The sequence below is a fragment of the Zophobas morio genome, unplaced genomic scaffold (genome assembly GCF_036711695.1).
Source record: "Zophobas morio isolate AGI-343-1 ecotype UQ-CSIRO unplaced genomic scaffold, CSIRO_AGI_Zmor_V1 ptg000028l, whole genome shotgun sequence".
NCBI lineage: Eukaryota > Metazoa > Arthropoda > Insecta > Coleoptera > Tenebrionidae > Zophobas > Zophobas morio.
Genome location: NW_026972133.1, coordinates 5,510,511 through 5,534,000, shown reverse-complemented (window position 1 = coordinate 5,534,000; position 23,490 = coordinate 5,510,511). Strand labels below are relative to the sequence as shown.

At 33.9% G+C, this 23,490-nt stretch overlaps 2 protein-coding genes across 2 annotated transcripts in view; both read left to right on the top strand.

The window, feature by feature from the left end:
* The first annotated feature begins 7,363 nt into the window (after window positions 1-7,363).
* On the top strand, window positions 7,364-8,065 carry LOC135136873 (cuticle protein 8-like). The gene is made up of 3 exons (XM_064066334.1): window positions 7,364-7,411; window positions 7,469-7,705; window positions 7,756-8,065. Exons 1-3 carry the CDS (start codon window positions 7,400-7,402, stop codon window positions 8,026-8,028), a joined length of 522 nt encoding a protein of 173 aa, XP_063922404.1. The 5' UTR covers window positions 7,364-7,399; the 3' UTR covers window positions 8,029-8,065.
* Window positions 8,066-15,036: 6,971 nt separating this feature from the next.
* The window catches only part of LOC135137061 (uncharacterized), a 60,900-nt gene continuing 52,446 nt past the window's right edge, over window positions 15,037-23,490 (top strand). Inside the window, exons 1-3 of the mRNA XM_064066598.1 lie at window positions 15,037-15,285; window positions 15,335-15,543; window positions 23,051-23,058. Of these exons, the coding sequence (XP_063922668.1) occupies window positions 15,037-15,285; window positions 15,335-15,543; window positions 23,051-23,058 (466 nt within the window). The remainder of the gene's footprint in view (window positions 15,286-15,334; window positions 15,544-23,050; window positions 23,059-23,490) is intronic.

Here is a 23,490-nt window from a genome sequence, read left to right as displayed (position 1 = left end):
TTGTGACGAATTTTCTTATTCGTCGTGAACCGAGGGGCGGAGCTTAATTTTGGCTTTCTTTTTTACTTAAGACTTTTCTTTGAACAACACGTTTACTTAAGAACATGTTTCAAACGGCAATTTCTCGGAGAAAAATTATTTAAATTAATTAAAATAAGTATTTAAAAAAAATGACTTTCTGTAAGAAAATATACCAACAACCCTTAGAAAAAATCTTTCAAAAATAAACCAAAAATACTACAAGAAGTAGTCCAGTCTTTCAGGTTATTTAAGAAGAAAAAAGACAAAATTTCCCCTATTCTTCTAGATCTTTAAAAATAAATCACAAAAAGTCCCTGCGATTCGAATTCTTTCAAAAACAAAATTCGAGGGGTCCTTGAAACTTTTTGGATCGTTTTAAGAAAGAAAAATGCTAATTCTTTAAAATAAATTATCAGAATAACACAAAAATCTTTAAAATTATTTCAGAAAAAATTAATGCTCTCGAAGACTCTTTCGAACTCTTTCAACGATAAAACACCACGTATCCACAAGATATTTTGCTAAAGCAAAGTTCTACGGGCTTCCGAGATTCTTTAAAAAAAAAGACACTAAGGAACCTCTAGATTCTTTGAGATTCTTTAAAAAAACATATCAGAAATACTCTAGATTCTTTCGAATCATTTAAGAAGAAAAAACATCAAGGTTGCCTAAAATTCTTCCGAAATTTTTGAAAAATAAAACAAGATTCTTCAAAATTAAAAATAAAAATAAAAGCAACAATTCTTCAAAAAGTAATAGAGCAGGGGTTCCCAAGATTTTTTTTGGATTCTTCTAATAATAAAACACCGGGAATCCTACAGATTTTTTCAGATTCATCAAAAACAAAGACCAGAGGCATTCAAGATTCGTTCGAATTCTTTCCAAATTTTTCAAAAATAAAAGTCCAAGAGGTCCCAGGATTCCTTCAAATTGTTTAAAAATTAAAACCAGTGGTCCCCAAGATCCATTCAATTAAAAAAAAACAGGAACCCAAGAGCATTAAGAATTGCAACTAACAGACGCAAATCGAGAATAAAGCCAGAAGAAATAAAATTTTCGACGATTTTTCGATAACTTTCGAAAATCACCAAACGAGATTTTTATGTTTTTTTAAGAAATTTGACTTTCAAAGCTAAGAACTTACCGCTTAAAGTTTAGCGACTAATTAACAAAAAATTTACAATCACGAAACAATTTTTTAGAATTTCGTAATAAGTAAGTACATGATATTCTCTAAAATCCACAATTCCGTTGCAATCCAACTGAAAAAATCGAGTTCATTTGGAAACACTCATCTACGAATTCAAATGTCACAATTTGGTATTGATATTTCAGCTAAAATACCACAATTTTAATTTTCCCATTTTGAACCATCTGTGGTAACTTTGAAATTACAGCATGAGCACAAGACCTGTTCGTCACAATAACCACTGTAATCCGATCCCAAACCCATCATCTCCGTCACCGATCAATTTACATCATCACCGGCAATCCTCCAATTACCCACTGTCGAAACAACCTCCGACATTCCTCGATTAAATTAACAACCATTACCCAACCCCATTTGCATACAAACCACCGAAACCATCAATTAAAAAGCCGCCGCGAAAAAATCACCACAAAAATGCAGAAAAATTTACCATGAAGAAAATCCGTCGAATTTCCGAGTCGTGGGAGCTTTCATCGGATGATTATGTAGCCGGTGCAGTTGCAGCCTTTTGTTCGCGTTTTTACAAACGCAGCGATTAAGAATGCGATTTTAATAGTCAAAGAACAATAAGCGGTTCGAAAGTGACCTACTTTGCGCCGTACGGATAGCAAGAATCCGGCGCCCGGATTTTTTCCCGATCGAGACCAGTTTGCACCAATTAAGTGATTAATTAGCAGCCATCTCGTTTACATAACTCGATTCATTAACTTTGTTCTAAAACCAAAGTGAGTCCGACAGGACGCCACTGGCTTGCAACATTGTGAAAAAATTGCGTTAGTGGTGCAAATGTCAAGCAGATGCTCCTCTTGCTCCACAAAAACGTAATTTATCAAAAAAAATACTTTGCAATAAATTAACAACATTCGGCACAGATCTTGCCCAACTCAATAATTAATATTTAACTACTCCAAATTCCTCGGGCTTATCAGGACATGACGTTGCGAGTTTGGAGTTCGCGACGTTTTTTCTCGGTTATTCAATAACAAAGCCGGATGATTTAATGGGAGGAAGACGGCGCTTTTTGTTTTGTTTGGGTGTTCGCTTTCGTTTGCATTATTTATGGGTGTCTCGGAGCGTCAGCGCGATATCCTGCTATTAGCGGTCTAATGGTGTTGGGCTTTAATTTGGACGGATTAAGTGGGACGGTGCAGGATATCATTCGGTTTGTGCAATTTGCATCACGAATTATGTATTATTTAGAAAGGTAGAGGAAAAATTTGTTGGTATTGTTTAATGGCGTTAACGAGCTGGCTGGTGTTGGCTGGAGGCGAAAGCTTTATGGCAGCGACACGTTCAAGAGGAGGAATGTTTTTGTTATAAATCAACGAGATTACGTTGAGATTGCTTTCGTTTTTTATCTGAATGTCGAGAGTGTGATTGTTTGTGGGGTTTTAACGGTACGGTAAACAGCTAATCGGTTGGATTTTTATGTAATGATTGGGTTGTGGTTGCTGAAGTGGAATGGAGGGAATGTGTAGGTTGAACTAGAATTTTTCGATTTTTTTTTTAAATAAAGCATCTTATGTCTTGCTTAATTTAGTGAAATATAATGAAAACAAGGTTAAATAATGTTACATTATGAATTTTAGAATAAAATTCTAAAAGTCATGGATTTTTTGTTAGCTAGCAGTGAAAGTCTATTGACTCTCAGAATTTTATTTTATTTTTAATCGTCACATGTTTCGAAGGTTCGAGTCATGCGTTGATCTTCAGAGAAGTAGGTACTAAAATTTTTATTGTCAGGTTTAACTAATTAATTTAAAATTATTTATATATTCATTAATTCATATCAAAAAATTAGCAGTATTTTTTTCCTTTGATATCTTTCAAAAATAAAACATTAGGAGCCTTCAACATCCCTTCAAATTCTTTCAGAACACAAGGCCACCCGAGATTATTTTAAAGTCTTTAAAAAAGTGACCGAAGTTAATCAAGACTTTTAGGTATGAATTATTTGACGAAAAATTACCAAGGGTGTCCAAGATTCTTCCAAATTCTAAAAAAACCACGGGTTTTCAAAATACTTTGGAATTCTTTAAGGAAAAAGAAACACGAATTTTTGTATACTAAAATCCTTTAAGAAAAAAAAGAACAAGGCGTCCAAGATGTTTCGGAATTCTTTGAAACATAACATCAAGGCTCACGAAAATTTTCTCGAATTAAAAAAAAAAAATACCACCAAAGATTCTTTTGAATTCGTTCAAAAATAAAACACATGAGGTCTTCAAATTGTCGGGATACATTTTAAGGCACCAAAAGCCCCTAAGTTTTTTGAAAAAAAAAAATAAAACATCAAAATTCGTCGAGATTCTTTTAGACTCTTTCAAAAACAAAACATCAAGATCTCCGACGTTCTCTCTATTCTGTTAAAAATATGACACCAGGCACTCTTCAGATTCTTTGAGGATCTTAAGAAAAAATTACCACAGTTAGCAAAGATTCTTTCGAATTATTTAAGAAAACACAACATTAAGATTCTGCTGAATTAAAAAAGAAATAAACACCAGATGAAGAAGCTTTAGAATTCTTTAAAAAAAATTTGAAAATAAAACATTTGAAACCTTCAACATTCTTTCGAAAACAAAACACTAAACCACTGAAACCCCTAAAATTCTTACCAATTTCAGGACACCAGGGCATTCGAAATTCTTTGATTTTTTTTTTGAAAATATTACCAAAGGTAACAAAGATTTTTACGAATTATTTGCGAAAAAAACACACCAACAGCGTCCAGGAATCCTTCAAATTCTTTAAAAAAACATTGATATCCAAAATGCTTTTGAATTCTTTCAAAATAACCTCTAGATCTTCGAAATTTTTCCAAATTGTTTTAAAAATAAAATGCCAGTGTTTTCCAACATTCTTTGGAATTCTTTAAGAAAAAATAAGCTCAGGAAGTAAAAACGAATTTTGTTTCGGATTATTTCAAAAATAAACTACCAAGGGTCTTTAAAATTCATTAGTTTAAAAAAAAAGCGTCCAAGATGCTTTAGAATTCTTTCACAATTTTTTCAAAAATAAAAACTCTAGAATTCTTTCACAATTTTTTCAAAAATAAAACATTAGGGACCTTCAACATTCTTCCAAATTCTTTAAAAAATAAAGCATCAAATACCCCTGACATTATTTCTAATTCTTTCAAGACACCAGGACACCCAAAAACACATTAAGGGCGTCCAAGATTTTTTCAAATTTTCAAAAAAAACATGGCTTTTCAAAATGCTTTTGAATTCTTTAAAAAATAACCCATAGACCTTCGAAATTTTTCCAAGATTGTTTGGAATTCTTTAAAAAAGAAAGAAAGAAATTTTGTTTCGAATTTTTTCAAAAGTAAACTACCAGGCGTCTAAAAATTCTTTGGAGTTTTTTAACAAAAAAAAAAAAAACAAACAACGCGTCCAAGATGCTTCGGAATTCTTTTAAACATAACATCAAGGCGATTCTCTCGAATTCTTTAAAAAATAAAACATCAGGAGTTTATAAAACCCTTTGGAATTTTTTGAGCAAAAAAACAAGACCACCAAAGATTTTTTGAATTGTTTCAAAAATGGAACACAGGTTTCTTAAGTTGTATTAAAATTCTTTCAAAAGAAAAACACCATGGACTGCTGAGATTCTTTTATATTTTGCAATAATAAAACACCAGAAGCCCCTAAGTGTTTTGGAATTTTTCCGAAAAAAAAACATCGTGGATCCCCAAATTTTTTTTCGGATTCTTTTCCTCGAGTTTCTTTCAGTTTTTTCAAAAACAAAACATCAAAATCTCCAATATTCTCTCCAATTCTGTTAAAAATCTGACATCAGGGACTCTCCAAATTCTTTGAGGATGTTAAGAAAAAATTATCACAAAACACCGAAGACCCCTAACATTATTTTCAATTCTTTCGGGACACCAGGGCACTTGAGATTTTTTGAATATTTTTTGAGAATATTACCAAAGGTAACCAAGATTTTCACGAATTATTTGACAAAAAAAAAACAAGGGAGTCCAAGATTGTTCCAAATTCTTAAAAAAAAAATACGGGTTTCCAAAATGCTTTGGAATTCTTTCAAAAATAACACCATAGACCTCCGAAATTTTTCCAGATAATAAAATGCCAGGGTTTCCCAAGACTCTTTGGAATTCTTTAAGAAAAAAAAAACTAATTTTGTTTCTAATTCTTTAAAAAATAAAATATCAGGGGTTTATAAGATATTTTGGAATTTTTTCTACAAAAAAAACAAGGTCACTAAAAATTCTTTCTAATTCTTTCAAAAATAGAACACAGGGTCTTCAAGTTTTTATTATAATTCATTCAAAAGGAAAAGAGCACGTACTGTCGAGATTCTAGTAGATTTTTTCGATGATGAAGCACAAGTGCCTAAGTTTTTGGAATTTTTCTCCAGTAAAACAGCGAGAATCCCCAAGATTTTTTTTGGATTCTTTCAAAAATAAAACATCAGTATTCCTCGAGATTCTTTCAAAAACAAAACATGAAGATCTCCAAAATTCTTTCAAGAATATGACACCAGGGACTATCCAGATTCTTTAAGGATGTTCGAAAAAATTATCACAATTACCAAAGATTCTTTCAAATTATTCAAGAAAAGACAACATTAAGACTCTTCTGAATTAAAAAAATAAAATAAAATAAACACCAAGTGTCCCCAAGGTGCTTTAGTACTCTTTCAAAATTTTTTCAAAAATGAAACACCTCGGACTCGCCAGCTTCTTTAAAAAATCGATCGCTAGAAGTCTCCAAAGTCTTTCAATTTTTTTTAAATATAAGCGCAAGGGCTCCAAGAGTCTTTTATATTCTTTAAAAAAATTTAAAACACCAACGATCCTCAAGATTCTTTAGAATTTTTTCAAAAATGGAACATCATGGACTTCGCAGATTCTTTCAGATTCTTTCAGATTCTTTCAAAAACAAAATACTAGAATTTCTTAATATTCTTTTAAATTCTTTCAAAAATAAATCATTAGAGATTTCCAACTTCTTTCGAATTCATTGAGACAAAAAATACATCAAGGCCTGCCATGATTCTTTTGAATTCATTTTAAATACAATTTCATGGGCGCCCAAGATTCTTCCAAATTCTTTCAAAATTAAAATACATAGGATTCCTAGGATTCTTTTGAATTGTTCCAAAAATAAAGCCCTTTTTTTAAATCTTTTCAAAATGTAAAACACCATGAACTACCTAGGGTCTTTGAAAAATAAAATATTAGAGATTTCCAAAATTCTTTCAAATTCTTTCAGATTCTTTCAAAAGTAAAACACTACTGCTGCCCAAAATGCTTTCGAATTCTTTTTAGAAATTTCCAAGATTTCTTAGAATTCTCATAGAAAGAAAAACCAAGTCCCCCGGAAGATGATTTCGAATTCTTTCAAAAATAAATCACCAGAAATTCCCATATCAACACCTTGGATTTTTCAGATTCTTTTAAAAACAAAACACTGTCAAATTCTTTCAAAAATAAATCACTAGGGTTCTCCAAGATTTTTCGAATTCATTGAGAAAAAAAGGTCGAGGGCCACAAGATTTTTTAAAAATAAATAAAATTGAAACTAGCAGTTTTGAGTGTGTTTATAACAACCGACTTCACCCAAGCGTCATATATGGATTTAGAAAAATGATTTTTTATATTTATCTCGAACGCTTTCAGAGAAAGCAGTTCCAGGAATAAGTTTTAGCGTTACAAATAGTTAAATATCACGGAAATTAAAACCGTTTTAGCTTAACGCCCATTGTCTTAAAAGTTTCGCCGAACGCAAACCTCGACAAATAAACCCAAAAAAGCGATCACTTTCAGTCATAAACACAATACCATTAATCTACCGTATTATTAAACAATCATTTCTTAATTTATCGCCTCTTTCATCGACCTTCCCGCTTCCAGTACCAACAATCCACAATATCACGCTATCCCACCTGCAACACCTGCATCTCAATAACTCAATCACACGAACCGTCAGCCCACATTTTTACCAATCGAATCTCGTGCCGAAAAAATAGGCCAATAAATTAATACTTTCGATATTACGATATCGCACATACTGCGTAGACATAATAGTGTTACGATTCTCATTGTAGTGAACGTTTTGGGCTAAGTATAAAAGCTGGACCTGCCGGACTACGATTCAGTATCAAATTCGTTCTCGTTTCATCAATACATATTACAGCATGTTCGCCAAGGTTGTCACCGCAGTGTAAAATCAAACTGAAAAATTAAAACTTAAAATGTGATTCTAGATCGTGGCCGTCTCGGCTCTCGTCGCCGTCTCCAACGCCCTCATCTCCGACGTACTTAGTGGCCACGGCGCCACCTCGTACAGCTCGCTGTCGCACGCCGCCCCCGTGATCGCCCACGCCGCTCCCGTCTACTCCCACGCCGCTCCCGTCTACGCCCACGCCGCTCCCGTCTACGCCCATGCCGCTCCCGTGGTGGCTCACGCCGCCCCTGCTCATGGACACGCCGTGGATTATCACGTATGACTTTAAGGGTGGTTTTAAAGTGGTGCTGATGGTACTGTTTTCAGGCTTACCCCAAGTACGAGTTCAACTACGGTGTGCAGGATGCCCATACTGGCGACCATAAGACCCAGCATGAAGTGAGGGATGGGGATGTTGTGAAGGGATCGTACTCGTTGGTGGAGCCCGATGGTACTACTCGTACTGTTCATTACTCCGCTGACCACCATAATGGGTTCAACGCTGTGGTTGAAAGGACCGGACACGCTGTACATCCTGGGTATAGCAAGGTTGTAGCCGCTCCTGCTGTGGTTGCTGCTCCTGCCTATTATCATCATTGAGGTGGTTTTTGGTTGTTTTTTATTTCTTCTGGAAATGTGTGCCTTTTGTATTTTTATTTATTTTTATAAATAATAAAGTTTATTTTACGGTATTTTTGTGTTTGATTTTTAACGAAACGTTTCAATCAGTTTTTGTTGAAAATGTTTGAAATGATTATATTACCCTTCTTAAAAAAATATTATATCGAAGAAAAAATATCCTGGTAGCTGGGAAAAAAAAAATCCTAGACCCTAATCCTAGACTTCAAATTATCCTTAATTCTAAATACTAAATTCTAGGTCCTGAATCGTGAGCCCTAAATCCTAAATTCTGCTTCTTTTAAAATATAGATCCTAGATTCTAGTTACTCAATCTTAAATCACGGACATTAAATTTTAAATTCCAGACACAAAATTCTAATTCCTAAATCGTAGATTCTAAATTCTTGTTCCTAGATCCTATATTACCTTAAATCATCGCAAATTCTAAGTCCACTGTTCTAGACCCTAAACCTTAAATCTTAGACCCTAAGTCTGTTCTCAGAAATCCTAGACCCCGAAATTTGTAAACTTTAATCCTGCCTTTTGATGATAAATCCTGAAAATAAAATTTTAGATTCTAGAATCTGAAAACTAGCTCCTAGATCTTAGATAATATGTTCTCAAGGTCGTAAAGTCTACATATTCGACTCCAGAAGCTAAATGTTGCATGCTCATTCTTATCCTAAATTCTAGATCTAAAATTCTAGATCCTGCATCCTAACCATAGATTATTTTAAATCCTACGTTCAAGATCTTACATTCCAGATCCTAGATTCTAGTCCTTAGATTTCTAGATCTTAGGTTTTAGATTCTAAATTCTAGATCCTAGATCGAGATACTGAATTTTAACTCCTGGGTCCTAAATTCTATAATATGGAACCTGAATCCTAAATTCTAGATCGTAAATTCCAAATTTTAGCTCCTAGGTCCCAAACATTCATAAATTCTAGAGTTTCAATAGATCGTAGATTGTAAGTTCTAAATCCCATATTCCAGATCTAAATCTCTTCTCAGACATCATAGACCCCGGAATCTTACTTCATATTCGTGAATCCTAAATCATAAATCCGCAATCTTGAATTCTGATGATCAATCTTAGACACTAGAATCTAAAGCATCTTTCATAGATATTAGATGATAGATTCTCAAGATTGTAAACCCTACATTCTCGCCTTCAGATTCTAGATCCTAGATATTATCTCACATCCTGAGTTGTAGGTTCAAGATCTTAGATTCTAAATTCAAAGTTCGAAATACCAGATCGTAGATGTTAAATTATCCTAAAACCTCATCCTAAAATTCTAAATCCTAAATTCTAAATTCCACATTCTAGATCCTCAGTCGTGAACTCTAAATTCTGCATCATACATCTTAGATTGTTTTAAATCCTGGATTCTAGATATGTATTTGATTCGAGATCCTAATAGATCCTAGATATTGAATCTTCACTCCTGGATCTTAAATTCTAGAGTCGAGAGCCTAAATTCTAAGTTCTAAATCCGGGCTTATCAAATTCTAGCTCCCAGATCCTAGATACCGTTAAATAATAGATCCTAGATTGGAAATTCTAAATCACCTATTCCAGATCCAAGATCCTAAATCTTAGTTCCTAAATTTCTTCTCGGACATCCCTAGACTCTGAAACTAGAATTCGTATTTTTGAATCTCCTGATTCCTGAATCCTTAATCATAAATCCCCAATCTTAGATCCTCAAACTGAATATTGAATGATCTCAATTCTGAAATACTCGAGCCTATATCTTAAATTATCCTAAATTGTGAATACCAAATTCTTGATCCTGAATCGTTGACCTCAAATCCTGCATCATAGATCCCAGATTCTTTTAAATCCTGGATTACAGATTGCAATTTCTATATCCCAAATCCTAGATATTAAATCCTGGATTCTAAATTCTACAGTCTAGAACCTAAATTCTAAATCTTAAATCGTACATTTCAATTTTTAGCTCCTAGATCCTAAACATTCTTGAATCCTAGAGCCAACAGAGATCCCAGATTGTAAATTCTAAAACCCCTATTCCGGTTCCAAGACTCTAAAACTTAAATCCTAAATTTCTTCTCCGACATTCTAGACTCTGCTTCCTGGTTTCTGAATCCTGGAATAAAAATCCTCAATCTTAAATCCTGAATGATAAGTCTTAAACATTAAAATTTAAAATCTTTTTCCTAGATTCCTAGACCCCAGATTCTAGATCCTAGATATTTATTCTATATTCTGAGTTATAGGTCCAAACCGCTAGATTTTAAATCTTAATTCTGAAAAATTAGAGCCTAGATTTTAAATTATCCGACATCTTTATCATAAATTCTAAATCCCAAATTCTTGATTCTGAATCATGGACCTATATATCGTGGATTATGTTAAACCCGGGATTATAGATTATAGCTTCTATATTCCAGATCCTATATATTGAATCCTGGATTCTAAATTCTAGAGTCTAGAGCCTAAATTCTAAATCCTACATCGTACACTCTAATTTCTAGGTCCTAGATCCTAAACATTCTTGAATCCTAGAGACTACATAGATCCTAGATTGTAAATTCTAAACCCCGTATTTCAGGTTTAAGACTCTAAATCTTTGATCCTAAATTTCGTCTCCGACATTCTAAATACAAAATCAAAATTTGTATTATTAAATCCTTCATCCTGGTCCCTGAATCCTCAATCATAAATCCTCAATCTTGAATCCTGAATGGTGAATCTTAAACCCTAGAATCTAAAAGATTCTAGATTCTACATATGTATCCTACAATCTGACTTAAGGTCTAAAATCTTAAATTCTAGATCCTAATTCTGAAACATTAGAACTTAGATTTTAAATTATCCGAAATCTTTATCCTAAATTCTTGATCCTGAATCGTGGACCCTAAATCATGCATGTTACATCTTAGATTCTTTTAAATCCTCGATTGTAGATCATAGCTTCTATATCCTAAATCCTAGATATTGAATCCTGGATTCTAAATTCTAGAATCTAGAGTCTAAATTCTAAATTTTAAATCGTACATTCCAATTTTTAGATCCTAGATCCTAAATATGCTTGAATCCTAAAACGTACGTAGATCCTAAATTGTAAATTCTAAATCCCATATTCCAGTTGCAAGACTCTAAACCTTAGATCCTAAATATCTTCTCCGACATTCTAGACTCCGAAACTAGAATTCGTAGTCTTGAATCCTCTACCCTGGTTCCTGAATCCTTAATCATAAATCCTCAATCTTGACTCCTGAATGATGAATCTTAAACCCGAGGATCTTAAAATTATTTCCTAAATTCCTAGACCCTAGATTCTAGATCCCAGATATTTATCTTATATTCTGACTTATAGGTCTAAAATCTTAATTTCTAAATCCTAATTCCGAGACATTAGAACCTAGATTTGAAATTATTTGAAATTTTTGTCCTAAGTTCTAAATTCCAAATTCTTGATTCTGAATCATGGACCTTAAATCCCGTATCACACATCTTAGATTATTTTAAATATTGGATTGTAGATTATAGCTTCTATGTCCCAGATCCTAGATATTGAATTCTGGATTCTAAATGCTAGAGTCTACATCCTAAATTCTAAATCCTAAATCATACATTCCAATTTCTAGGTCCTAGATCCTAAACATTTTTGAATCCTAGAGCCTAAATATACCCTAGATTGTAAATTCTAAATCCCCAATTCCAGTTCCAAGACTCTAAACCTTAGATCCTAAATTTCTTCTCCGACATTCTAAACTCGAAATCAGAATTTGTATTATTAAATCCTGCATCCTGGTTCCTGAATCCCCAATCACAAATCCTCAATCTTGAATTCTGAATAATGAATCTTAAAACCCAGAATCTAAAATGTATTTCCTAGATTCTTAGGCCGCAAATTCTAGATTCTAGATATTTATCCTACAATCTGACTTAAGGTCTAAAATCTTAAATTCTAGATCCTAATTCCGAAACATTAGAACTTAGATTTTAAATTATCCGAAATCTTTATCCTAAATTCTAAACCCCAAATTCTGGATCCTGAATCGTGGACCCTAAATCATGCATCTTACATCTTAGATTCTTTTAAATCCTCGATTGTAGATCATAGCTTCTATATCCTAAATCCTAGATATTGAATCCTGGATTCTAAATTCTAGAATCTAGAGTCTAAATTCTAAATTTTAAATCGTACATTCCAATTTTTAGGTCCTAGATCCTAAATATTCTTGAATCCTAAAACGTACGTAGATCCTAAATTGTAAATTCTAAATCCCATATTCCAGTTCCAAGACTCTAAACCTTAGATCCTAAATATCTTCTCCGACATTCTAGACTCCGAAACTAGAATTCGTAGTCTTGAATCCTCTACCCTGGTTCCTGAATCCTTAATCATAAATCCTCAATCTTGACTCCTGAATGATGAATCTTAAACCCGAGGATCTTAAATCTATTTCCTAAATTCCTAGACCCCAGATTCTAGATCCTAGATATTTATCTTATATTCTGACTTATAGGCCTAAAATCTTAATTTCTAAATCCTAATTCCGAGACATTAGAACCTAGATTTGAAATTATTTGAAATCTTTGTCCTAAGTTCTAAATTCTAAATTCTTGATCCGGAATCGTGGACCTTAAATCATACATCTTAGATACTTTTAAATTTTGGATTATAGATCATAGCTTCTATATCCGAGATTCTAGATATTGGACTCTGGATTCTTAATTCTAGAGCCTAGAGCCTAAATTCTAAATCCTAAATTGTACTTGTAAATTGTTCCAATTTCTAGGTCCTGGATCCTAAAACTCTAAGTCTTAGAACCTAAATGTATCTCATCTCAAAAATTCTAGACCTCGAAACTAGAATAATGATACCTGAATCCTAAATCATAAATCTTCAATCTTGAATACTGAAACTGAATACTTAATGATGAAGTTTAAATTTTAGAATTTAAAACGTGTATATTTCCTAGATCTTAGATTCTAAATCCTAGATCCGAATTATTAGATTCTCTAGAATCCTGAAGCCTAGATCTTAAATTATCATTATCCTAAATCATAAATACTATATCCTCAATTGTGGTGCCTAAATTCTACATCCTACATTTTAGATTATTTTAAATTCTAGTTTCTAGAGCCCAAATTCTAAAACTTAAATCGTAGATTCTAAACTCTAGCTGATATATCGTAAGATCTCCTAAATTATAATTTAGACTCCACTTGGTAAATCGTAGCTCCTATATTCTAGATCCCAGACTTTAAACCTTAGATTTTAAATCGTAGAACCGGAAACCATAATTCGTAATTTCGTATATTAAGTAACCAAAATTTAAAATTCGTGTCATTTATAAGTGTTTAAAGAAAGAAGAAATCTAAAAGTGAATAACAACTGTTTGAAACACACTGTATTTTATTACGGTTGCAGTTCCTTATACATAAATACATGTTTAAAGCAAGAGTGTATTGAGTTTATTCAAATCATAATCGAATTACAGAAAAGAAAAATATTGCCGGTAGCTGGAGAGAAAAAAATCCTTCTATAAATAGAACCTACTTGATTGTATTTTCAAACAGAGGGAAAGTAAAAGTTTTACGCAGAATTACAGTCCTATCTCTAATCGGCAAAAACGTGACATGGTACAGTATTGGATCGAGAGAGATCCTCGACCTAGATACTCCCCCACAGGTTATAATTACATTTTTCATTCCACAAAATTCCATTTATTCGACCTTTTTGGCGATATTTTCAGAAAATCGATTTACATATTTCTTTTCCAACACGAAAAAATCAAGCTTTTACTAGATTCTAGAATTTTAAAACGTAAAGACTTCCTCGATATGGAGGTTACAATTAATGGGAAAGTAAATTTAAATTTTAAACTGTTTCCAGTAAAAGTACCAATATGTAAGTAATATTTAAACATATTTGCGGCAGGTTCAGTTTTCAATTCTAAATAATTCAGTTTCTGAAAGCAATTACCATTTTATGGGTTATAAACACGACAACTTTTTTACTTTCAGGTCGTTAAAACGCTTGTATACATCTGTTCGATTTTTTCTGTAGGCCCACACTTGCTGATTTTTTAACGAATGATACGTCCTTGAAAATCTGGGCCAAAAATTGTCCAATAACACAATTTATTTAGCGCACAACATAGCACTTAGCGCTTAAACTACGAAATCCGTTTTCGTAATTATCGTCTAATTTTCCAGCATTTTGAAAGAAGAGAAATTAACAAACCCAACGTCATTATCTTTTCCAATTAACATAAGTCGCGACACTTTACGTTAATTCATTTAACTGACGAAACGTGAGATACACTTCGCACCAAATAATAATTATGAATTTTAATTCCCAGTAACTCGATCCTCGAAATTTCTCCAATTTTTGAGAAATCGTCATTTGCATATTTTCCTTTAAAACAACAAGCTGACTCTTTTCCGAATTAGAACCACGAGAGAAATACCGCAAAACCCAGACCATCACATAAAGCACAACATTGACCTGAAAGCGACCGTAACAAGCCGCAATTATCCGCAGTGAAAGCTTGCCAACACAAAACGCACAAAATCTCCAATCAATACGCGATCATCGCAACATTCAACGATTTTCATAACACAAGACGCATTTTTGGTCCAGTACCCAGTGGTGTACAACAAAATCCAAATTGAATATTCATAAAAGTGTCGCAAATCCGATTCCCTCTTACCAAACGGACCCAAATCCGCCCATTTCGCAACTAATTAATTCCATATCGGTTGTTCTAATGCATCTTATATAAAACGCATGCAATTACAATTCGGCTTAAGTGATTCCCACCATTTTAGGCTTTTCTCATGAATATGACATAACGTTTAATGACGTTGTGATGTGTCTGTTTCAATTATTAAAGTTGCGATAACCGATGAGAATCAGTCCTTTGTGCCATCTTCAACTATAAAAGACCCAGAGCCATTATTCGCATCAGTGTCGCAGCAAAACTCGAGCAACCATCAACATGTTCACAGTCGGTGTTTTTCTGAGTGCTTGTGTGGCCGCTCTGGTGGAGGCGGGCCACCTGGGGGGCTTCGGGGCCGTCTCCAACGTGGGCTACTCGACGCACCACGCTCCCAGCTACAGCCACCACGGCGGCGGCGGCTTCGGGGGCGGGCACGCCTATGGTGGGTACTCCAGTGCGTATTCGACGATTTCGCACCACGGGGGCAGCGCTGGAGGCGGCTACTACAGACCCGAGCCGGAATATTATGTATGTATTTTTTTGTTGTAGTGGTTGTGGTTTGATTTGTTTTTTTCAGGATTCTCCCAAGTATGAGTTCAAGTACGGGGTTGAGGATGCGCATACTGGGGATAAGAAGACGCAGTATGAGGTGAGGGAGGGGGATGTGGTGAAGGGGCAGTACAGTTTGGTGGAGCCTGATGGGTCTGTGCGCACCGTGGAGTATACTGCCGATCCCCATAATGGGTTCAGTGCGGTGGTTCATAAGTCTGGGCACGAGTCGGTGGCGTTTGGGCAGCAGAAGCATCATTATTGAGGAGACTGGAGGGTTTTTGTATTTTTGTACATAATAAAGATTTTTGTATATTTGTTTTTTTTTTGTTAATGTGTTATCGTAATTTTAACAGACGAATTTCGATAGAAAAAACCGGAAAACCAAAAAAATAAAATAAAAGTTCAAAGTGTGGTGAAATTGCGAAGTTCACAATTTTAAAACACAAAGTAATTAAAAAATATATATATATTGACGTCTGCTACAAAGACTTGATTTATACCATAATGTGACATAATTTAAACTCGACTTTCTATATTCTGTAATCTACGATCTGTGTTTTGTGTTTCGTGATCTATATTTTAAATCAAACATCCTGAATTTTCAATTTTTTATTAATTAGTACCAATGTCAAATTTCCATTATTATACGAAACCAGGAAATTCAAATTTTGAGTTTTCCAATTTAGACTTTTTCAAGTTAACTTCCTCATCAGGAATTCACAAACTGCAAGGAGTAATGTTTATTTTTGGAATTTCAGGACTTTTGGTGTTTTGAGAATATGAGGATTTTGGTGTTTTGAAGATTTGAAAATTTGGGGATTTTGATGTTTTCAGCCTTTGAAGATTTAGGTGTTATAAGGATCTGAAGATTTAGGTGTTTTGAGGATTTGAGGATTTGGGGATTTTGCTGTTGTGAAAATTTGAGGATTTTCGTGTTTTCAGGATTTGAGGTACTTGATGGTTTGAGCATTTGAGCATTTAGGTCTTTAGAGGATTTGAGAATCTAAGTGCTTTGAAGATTTGAGAATTATGGTGTTCTGAGGATCTGAGGATTACCGTGTTTTGAGAATTGGAGGATTATGGTGTTTTGAGGATTTGAGGATTATGGTGTTCTGAGAAATTGAGGACCGTGGTGTTTTAAGGATTTTGAGGATTATGGTATTCTGCAGATTTGAATATCATAGTATTATTATGATTATAGTGTTCTGAGGATTTGAGGATTATGGTGTTTTGAGAATTTGGGGATTTTGAGGTTCTGAGGATTTAGAAATTTTAGTGGTTAGATGATTTGAGAATTTTAGTGTTTTCAGAATTTAAGGATTTTGATGGTTTCAGGATTTGAGAATTTTAGTGTTTTGAGAATCTGAGGATTTTGGTGTTCTGAGAATTTGACGACTATGGTGTTCTGAGGTTTGAGGATTATGGTGTTCTGAGGATTTCAGGATTACGGTGTTTCGAGAATTTGAGGATTACCGTGTTTTGAGGATTTCACAATTATGGTATTCTGGGGATTTGAGGATTATGGTGAATTTAGAATTTGAGGATTATTGTGTTTTGAGGATTTGAGCATTACGGTGCTCTGAGGATTTAAGGATTATGGTGTTCAGAGGATTTGAGGATTATGGTGTTCTGAGGATTTATTTATTTATTTTTATTTAATTACTGAGGATTTAAAGATTATGAAGTTTTGAACATTTAAGGATTATGGTATTTTGAATATTTGAGGATTATGGGGTTCAGAGGATTTGAGGATAATGTTTTGAGAGTTTGATGATTATGGTATTCTGAAAATTTGAGGATCATGGTGTTCAAAGGATTTGAGTATTATATTTTTCTGAGAATTTGAGGATTACGGTTTTTTGAGGATTAGAGTATTATTGTGCTCTGAGGATTTGAGAACTTTGGTGATTTGAGAAAATGAAGATTTTGGTGAATTGAGAATATGGCGATTTTGATGTTTTGATGATTTGAGTAATGTGATGTTCTGAGTATTTTGAGATTTGATGTTTTGATTATTTGAGGATTTTGGTGTTTTGATGATTTGATGATTATGGTGTTTTGAGGATTTGTGGATTATGATGTTCTGAGGATTTGAGAATTTTGGTGTTTTGAGGATTTGAGAATTATGGTGTTCTGAGGATTTGAGGATTATGGTATTTTGAGGATTTCAGGATTTAGGTGTTCTGGCGATTTGAGGATTTTGGTGTTTTGAGAATTTGAGTATTATCCTATTTTGAGGATTTGAGGATTCTGGTGTTTTGAGAATTTGAGTATTATCCTATTTTGAGGATTTGAGGATTGTGGTGTTCTGAGGATTTGAATATTATGGTGTTTTGAGGATCTGAGTATCATGTTGTTCTGCGGATTTGAGAATTAGTGTTTTGAGGAATTTAGGATTTAAGAGTTCTGAAGATTTGGGGATTCGAAGATTATCCTGTTTTAGCGATTTGAGGATTATGGTGTGCGGAGGATTTGAGGATCATGGTGTTTTGTGGATTTGAGGATTTTGATGTTTTGATTATTTGAGAATTTTGGTGTTTTGAGGATCTGATGATTATGGTGTTTTGAGGATTTGAGGAATTTGTATTTTGAGTATTTTGGTATTTTGGTGTTTTGAGAATTTGAGGATTCTAATGTTTTGAGGATCTGATGATTTTGGTGTTTTGAAGATTTGAGGAGTTTAGTGTTTTGAGGATTTTGGTGTTTTAGGATTCGAGGATTTTGATATTTTGGTGTTTTAATGATTTGAGGATTCTCATATTTTGAGAAAATGAGTGTTATGGTGATTTGAGTATTTGAGTATTATGGTGGTTTGAGGATTTCAGTATTATGGTGTTTTGAGAATTTGGGGATTATGTTGTTCTGAGGATTTGAGGATTATGGTGTTTTGAGGATATAAGGACTTAGGTGTTTTGAAGATTTGGAGATTCTGGTGTTGTGAGAATTTGAGGATTATCTTGTTTTGAGTATTTGAGTATTATGGTGGTTTGAGGATTTGGGGATTATGTTGTTCTGAGGATTTGAGGATTATGGTGTTTTCAGGATATAAGGACTTAAGTGTTCTGAAGATTTGGAGATTCTGGTGTTGTGAGAATTTGAGGATTATCCTGATTTGAAGATTTGAGGATTAGGGTGTTCTGAGGATTTCAGGATCATGGTGTTTCGAGAATTTGAGGATTTTGATGTTTTGATTATGTGAGAATTTTTGGCGTTTTGAAGATTTGATGATTATGGTGTTTTGAGGATTTGAGAATTATGGTGATTTTAGGATATGACGATTTTGATGCTTTGAGGATTTGGGGATTTTAGTGTTTTCAGGATTCGAGGATATTTTATTTTGAGTATTTTGGTATTTTGGTGTTTTGAGAATTTGAGGATTATTCTGTTTTGAGGATTTGAGGATTATGGTGTTCTGAGGATTTGAGGATCATGGTGTTGAGGATTTGAGGATTTTGATGTTAGATTATTTGAGAAATTTGGTGATTTCAGGATTTGATGTTTATGGTATTTTGGGGATTTGAGGATTATGGTGATTTGAGGATATGAGGATTTTAATACTTTGAGGATTTGGGGATTTCAGGATTTTAGTTATTTGAGGATATGAGGATTTTGATGTTTTGAAGAGCTAAGGTTTTTTGTCTTTTGAGGATTTGAAGATTTTTAGTGTTTTGGGGATTATAGTGTTTTGAGGATTCGAGGATTTTGAATTTCGAGTATTTTGGTACTTTTGGTGTTTTGAGAATTTGAGGATTCTAATGTTTTGAGGATTTGAGGATTATGGTGTTTTGAGGTTTTAAAGGATTTAGGTGTTCTGAAGATTTGGGGATTCTGGTGTTTTGAGAATTTGAGGATTATCCTGTATTGAGGATTTGGGGATTATGGTGTTCTGAGGATTTGACGATTATGGTGTTCCGAGGATTTGAGGATCATGGTGTTTTGAGGATTTGGAGATTTAAGTGTTTTGGGGATTTCAGGATTTTGGTTATTTGAGGATATGAGGATTTTAGATGCTTTGAAGAGTTAAGGATTTTTGTCTTTTGAGCATTTGGAGATTTTTAGTGTTTTGGGGATTATAGTGTTTTGAAGATTTGAGGATTTTAGTGTTCTAACGATTTTGGTGATTTGAGGATTCGAGGATTTTAATATTTTGGTGTTTTGAGAATTTGAGGATTCTCATATTTTGAGGATTTGAGTATTATGGTGTTTTGAAAACTAGAGGATTATGTTGTTCTGAGGATTTGAGGATTATGGTGATTTGAGGATATGAGGATTTTGATGCTTTGAGGATTTGGGGATTTAAGTGTTTTGGGGATTTCAGGATTTTGGTTATTTGAGGATATGAGGATTTTTGATGCTTTGAAGAGTTAAAGATTTTTGTCTTTTGAGGATTTGAAGATTTTTAGTGTTTTGGGGATTATAGTGTTTTGAGGATTCGAGGATTTTGAATTTCGAGTATTTTGGTACTTGTAGTATTTTGAAAATTTAAGGATTCTAATGTTTTGAGGATTTGAGGACTATGGTGTTTTGAAGATTTAAAGGATTTAGGTGTTCTGAAGATTTGGGGATTCTGGTGTTTTGAGAATTTGAGGATTATCCTGTATTGAGGATTCGAGGATTATGGTGTTCTGAGGATTTGAGGATTATGGTGTTCCGAGGATTTGAGGATCATGATGTTTTGAGGATTTGAGGATTTTGATGTTTTATTATATGAGAAATTTGGTGTTTTCAGGATTTTATGATTAAGGTGTTTTGAGGATTTGAGGATTATGGTGATTTGAGGATATACGGATTTTAATGCTTTGAGGATTTGGGGATTTAAGTGTTTTGGGGATTTTAGGATTTTGGTTATTTGAGGATATGAGGATTTTGATGTTTTGCAGAGTTAAGGATTTTTGTCTTTTGAGGATTTGAAGATTTTTAGTGTTTTGGGGATTATAGTGTTTTGAAGATTTGAGGATTTTAGTGTTCTAGGGATTCTAGTGATTTGAGGATTCGAGGATTTTAATATTTTGGTGTTTTGAGAATTTGAGAATTCTCATATTTTGAGGATTTGAGTATTATGGTGTTTTGAGGATTTGAGGATTATGTTGTTCTGAGGATTTGAGGATTATGGTGATTTGATGATATGAGGATTTTGATGCTTTGAAGAGTTAAGGAGTTTTGTCTTTTGAGGATTTGAAGATTTTTAGTGTTTTGGGGATTGTAGTGTTTTGAGGATTCGAGGATTTTGAATTTCGAGTATTTTGGTACTTGTGGTATTTTGAAAATTTGAGGATTCTAATGTTTTGAGGATTTGAGGACTATGGTGTTGTGAGGATTTAAAGAATTTAGGTGTTCTGATGATTTGGAGATTCTGGTGTTTTGAGAATTTGAGGATTATCCTGTATTGAGGATTTGAGGATTATGGTGTTCTGAGGATTTGAGGATTATGGTGTTCCGAGAATTTGAGGATCATGGTGTTGTGAGGATTTGAGGATTTTGATGTTTTATTATTTGAGAAATTTGGTGTTTTCAGGATTTTATAATTATGGTGTTTTGAGGATTTGAGGATTATGGTGATTTGAGGATATGAAGATTTTTGATGCTTTGAAGAGTTAAGGATTTTTGTCTTTTGAGGATTTGAAGATTTTTAGTGTTTTTGGGATTTTAGTGTTTTAAGGATTCGAGGATTTTGAATTTCGAGTATTTTGGTACTTTTGGTGTTTTGAAATTTGAGGATTCTAATGTTTTGAGGATTTGATGATTTTGGTGTTTTGAAGATTTGAGTATTTTAGTGTTTTTGGAATTTTGGTGTTTTGAGGATTCGAGGATTTTGGTATTTTGGTGTTTTGAAGAATTGAGAAGTCTCATATTTTGAGGATTTGAGGATTTTGGTGATTTGGGGATTTAAGGATTTTGACGTTTTCATGAACTGGGGATTTTATTTTTTGAAAATTTGGGGAGTTTGGTGTTTATAAGATATTGGGGTTTTGAGAATTTTTGGTCTTTGAGGATTTTAGGATTGTGATGATTTGAGGATTTCAAACATTTTATACCCAAGTAAGCTAGATACTAGAATTTATATCCCAGATTTTTGACATTAGATTGTTCTAGGTTCAAGTTTCTGGTTCCTAGATTTCAGATACTGGATATTTTAGATCTTAGATCCTAGAATCTTGACCTTAGATTCTTGATCGAAAATTCAAATTCCTGGATCCTGGACCGTACATCCCAGATTGTATATTGTAGATCCTAGATTCCAGATACTAAAATCCAGGTCTTAGGTTCCAAATTTTTGGATTTAAATTCTATATTTTGTATCTTATTCTGGATTTTAAATTCTCCGAGAAATCCTTGAAACCTAATCGTGAATTCGGAATCCAGATTCTTCACCCATAATCATAAAAACCGAATGTTGAATTCTGGATTCTATATCCTAGATTCTAACCTGCATCTTGAATCCTAGAATCGAAGTCCTGGATTCCGAATTTTACATCTTGGACCCTGCATTCTAGATTCTGCATTCTGCATATAAATTCTGTTTACCATATTTCCTGTTTAATGTATGAATTTCCTATAAAAAATTTGAGGATTTATACGTAATGCGAAATTAAAATTAGATTAAAATAACTAGTTTTCATTTAAGTAGAATCTAATAATTAAATAACTTTTACTTTTGTATGACACAGGATGTTTACATTTTGTAAGAATTTTATAAATTTAAAATATTTGTAAATTAGATGGGGTGGTTTCCAAAAAAAAAAAAATTTTTTCTAAAAAAAGCCCTAAAGGTCACACGTTTTAAAATACAAGAATAAAAAATCATACATACGAAAATGACTCTGATTTCTGCACGTAAAAATTAACCTATAAGACAATATAATTATCGTTTCTTCAAATCCGTGTTTTTTAAATGAATAAAAACCATAATACAGAAACAGAATTTGTAAATTTTGAGTTTTTAAACCCAAAAAGTGAAACTTTATCAGTAGCACGTCTCGTCTCAAATCCTCTGACAAATTATTACATGAGCACATTTTTTTCGAACAAATGTAACCACCGCACTTACACGTATCACTTTACGCCAAAAACGCGGAACACCGCACCCAAAACTTCACTTTTTAATATTCCTACACACATATAAATAATTATAATGTGAATTGCAAACACGTTTCCGATCTTAGCATGACCGCCCATACCCATCTTCCTCGAACCTCGCTCTCCCTCTCTTTCTTTTATGACTCCATTAGCGCTGTTCGGCTCCACTACAATTACAATCCGCGCATTGTAATACCCAGAAGCGCCCAACAATACCCATCGACACCCAATTAACCCCATCAAACCCATAACTCCCGACAGTTATGCCTTATCTTACGTCACATCGCGTGCTCCTCGTCAAACTTTACGTAACGCAGCGATTATCCGTGTACGTTATCTGAAGAATTTGGCAGTGAATGTGTAATTTTTTCAAGTATATAAGGCTGCGGAGGATTTGCGAAATCAGTGCGAAGTGTGCAACATCAACTACAACAACTACAGCAAAATGTGGACTAAAGTATAAAAATTTTGGGTGGAAAACGCGAATTTAATTAAATTTTGTGGTTGCAGGTTTTGAGTGGTGCTTTCTTCGTGGCGATGTCCTGCGCCCAGCATTATCCTGAAGGACTGTACGGCTCAATCGAGGACCATGGGTTGAACGTCGTCCCGGATTTGCCGCATGGGTTGTCTCTCCACAACTTATTGCAACCCCTTCTGGTCAAAGCAGCCCCCGTGCCCGTGAAAACCCTCAAAAATTATGAAGTTGCCGAAAGCCACCAGGAGGACACCCATGACTACAAAGACTACCATGTGTGTATAGTTGGGTTTTGTTTTGTTTGTTTTTTTGATTGGGGGAGGGTTTTAGGATCACCCCAAGTACCAGTTCAAGTATGGTGTTGAGGATCACCACACTGGGGATGTTAAGTCGCAGGAGGAAACCAGAGATGGGGATGTCGTGAAGGGTCAGTATTCCTTGCACGAGCCTGATGGTACTATTTTGACTGTGAAGTATACGGCGGATAAGCATAGTGGGTTCAATGCTGAGGTTATCAGACAAGGACATGCTCAGCATCCTCAGCATCCTCAGCACGCTGCTCCTGCTCACCATTATTAGTTAGGTTTTGTGGATTATTGTTGGTTGTTTTGTAAGGACTGTTATGTATT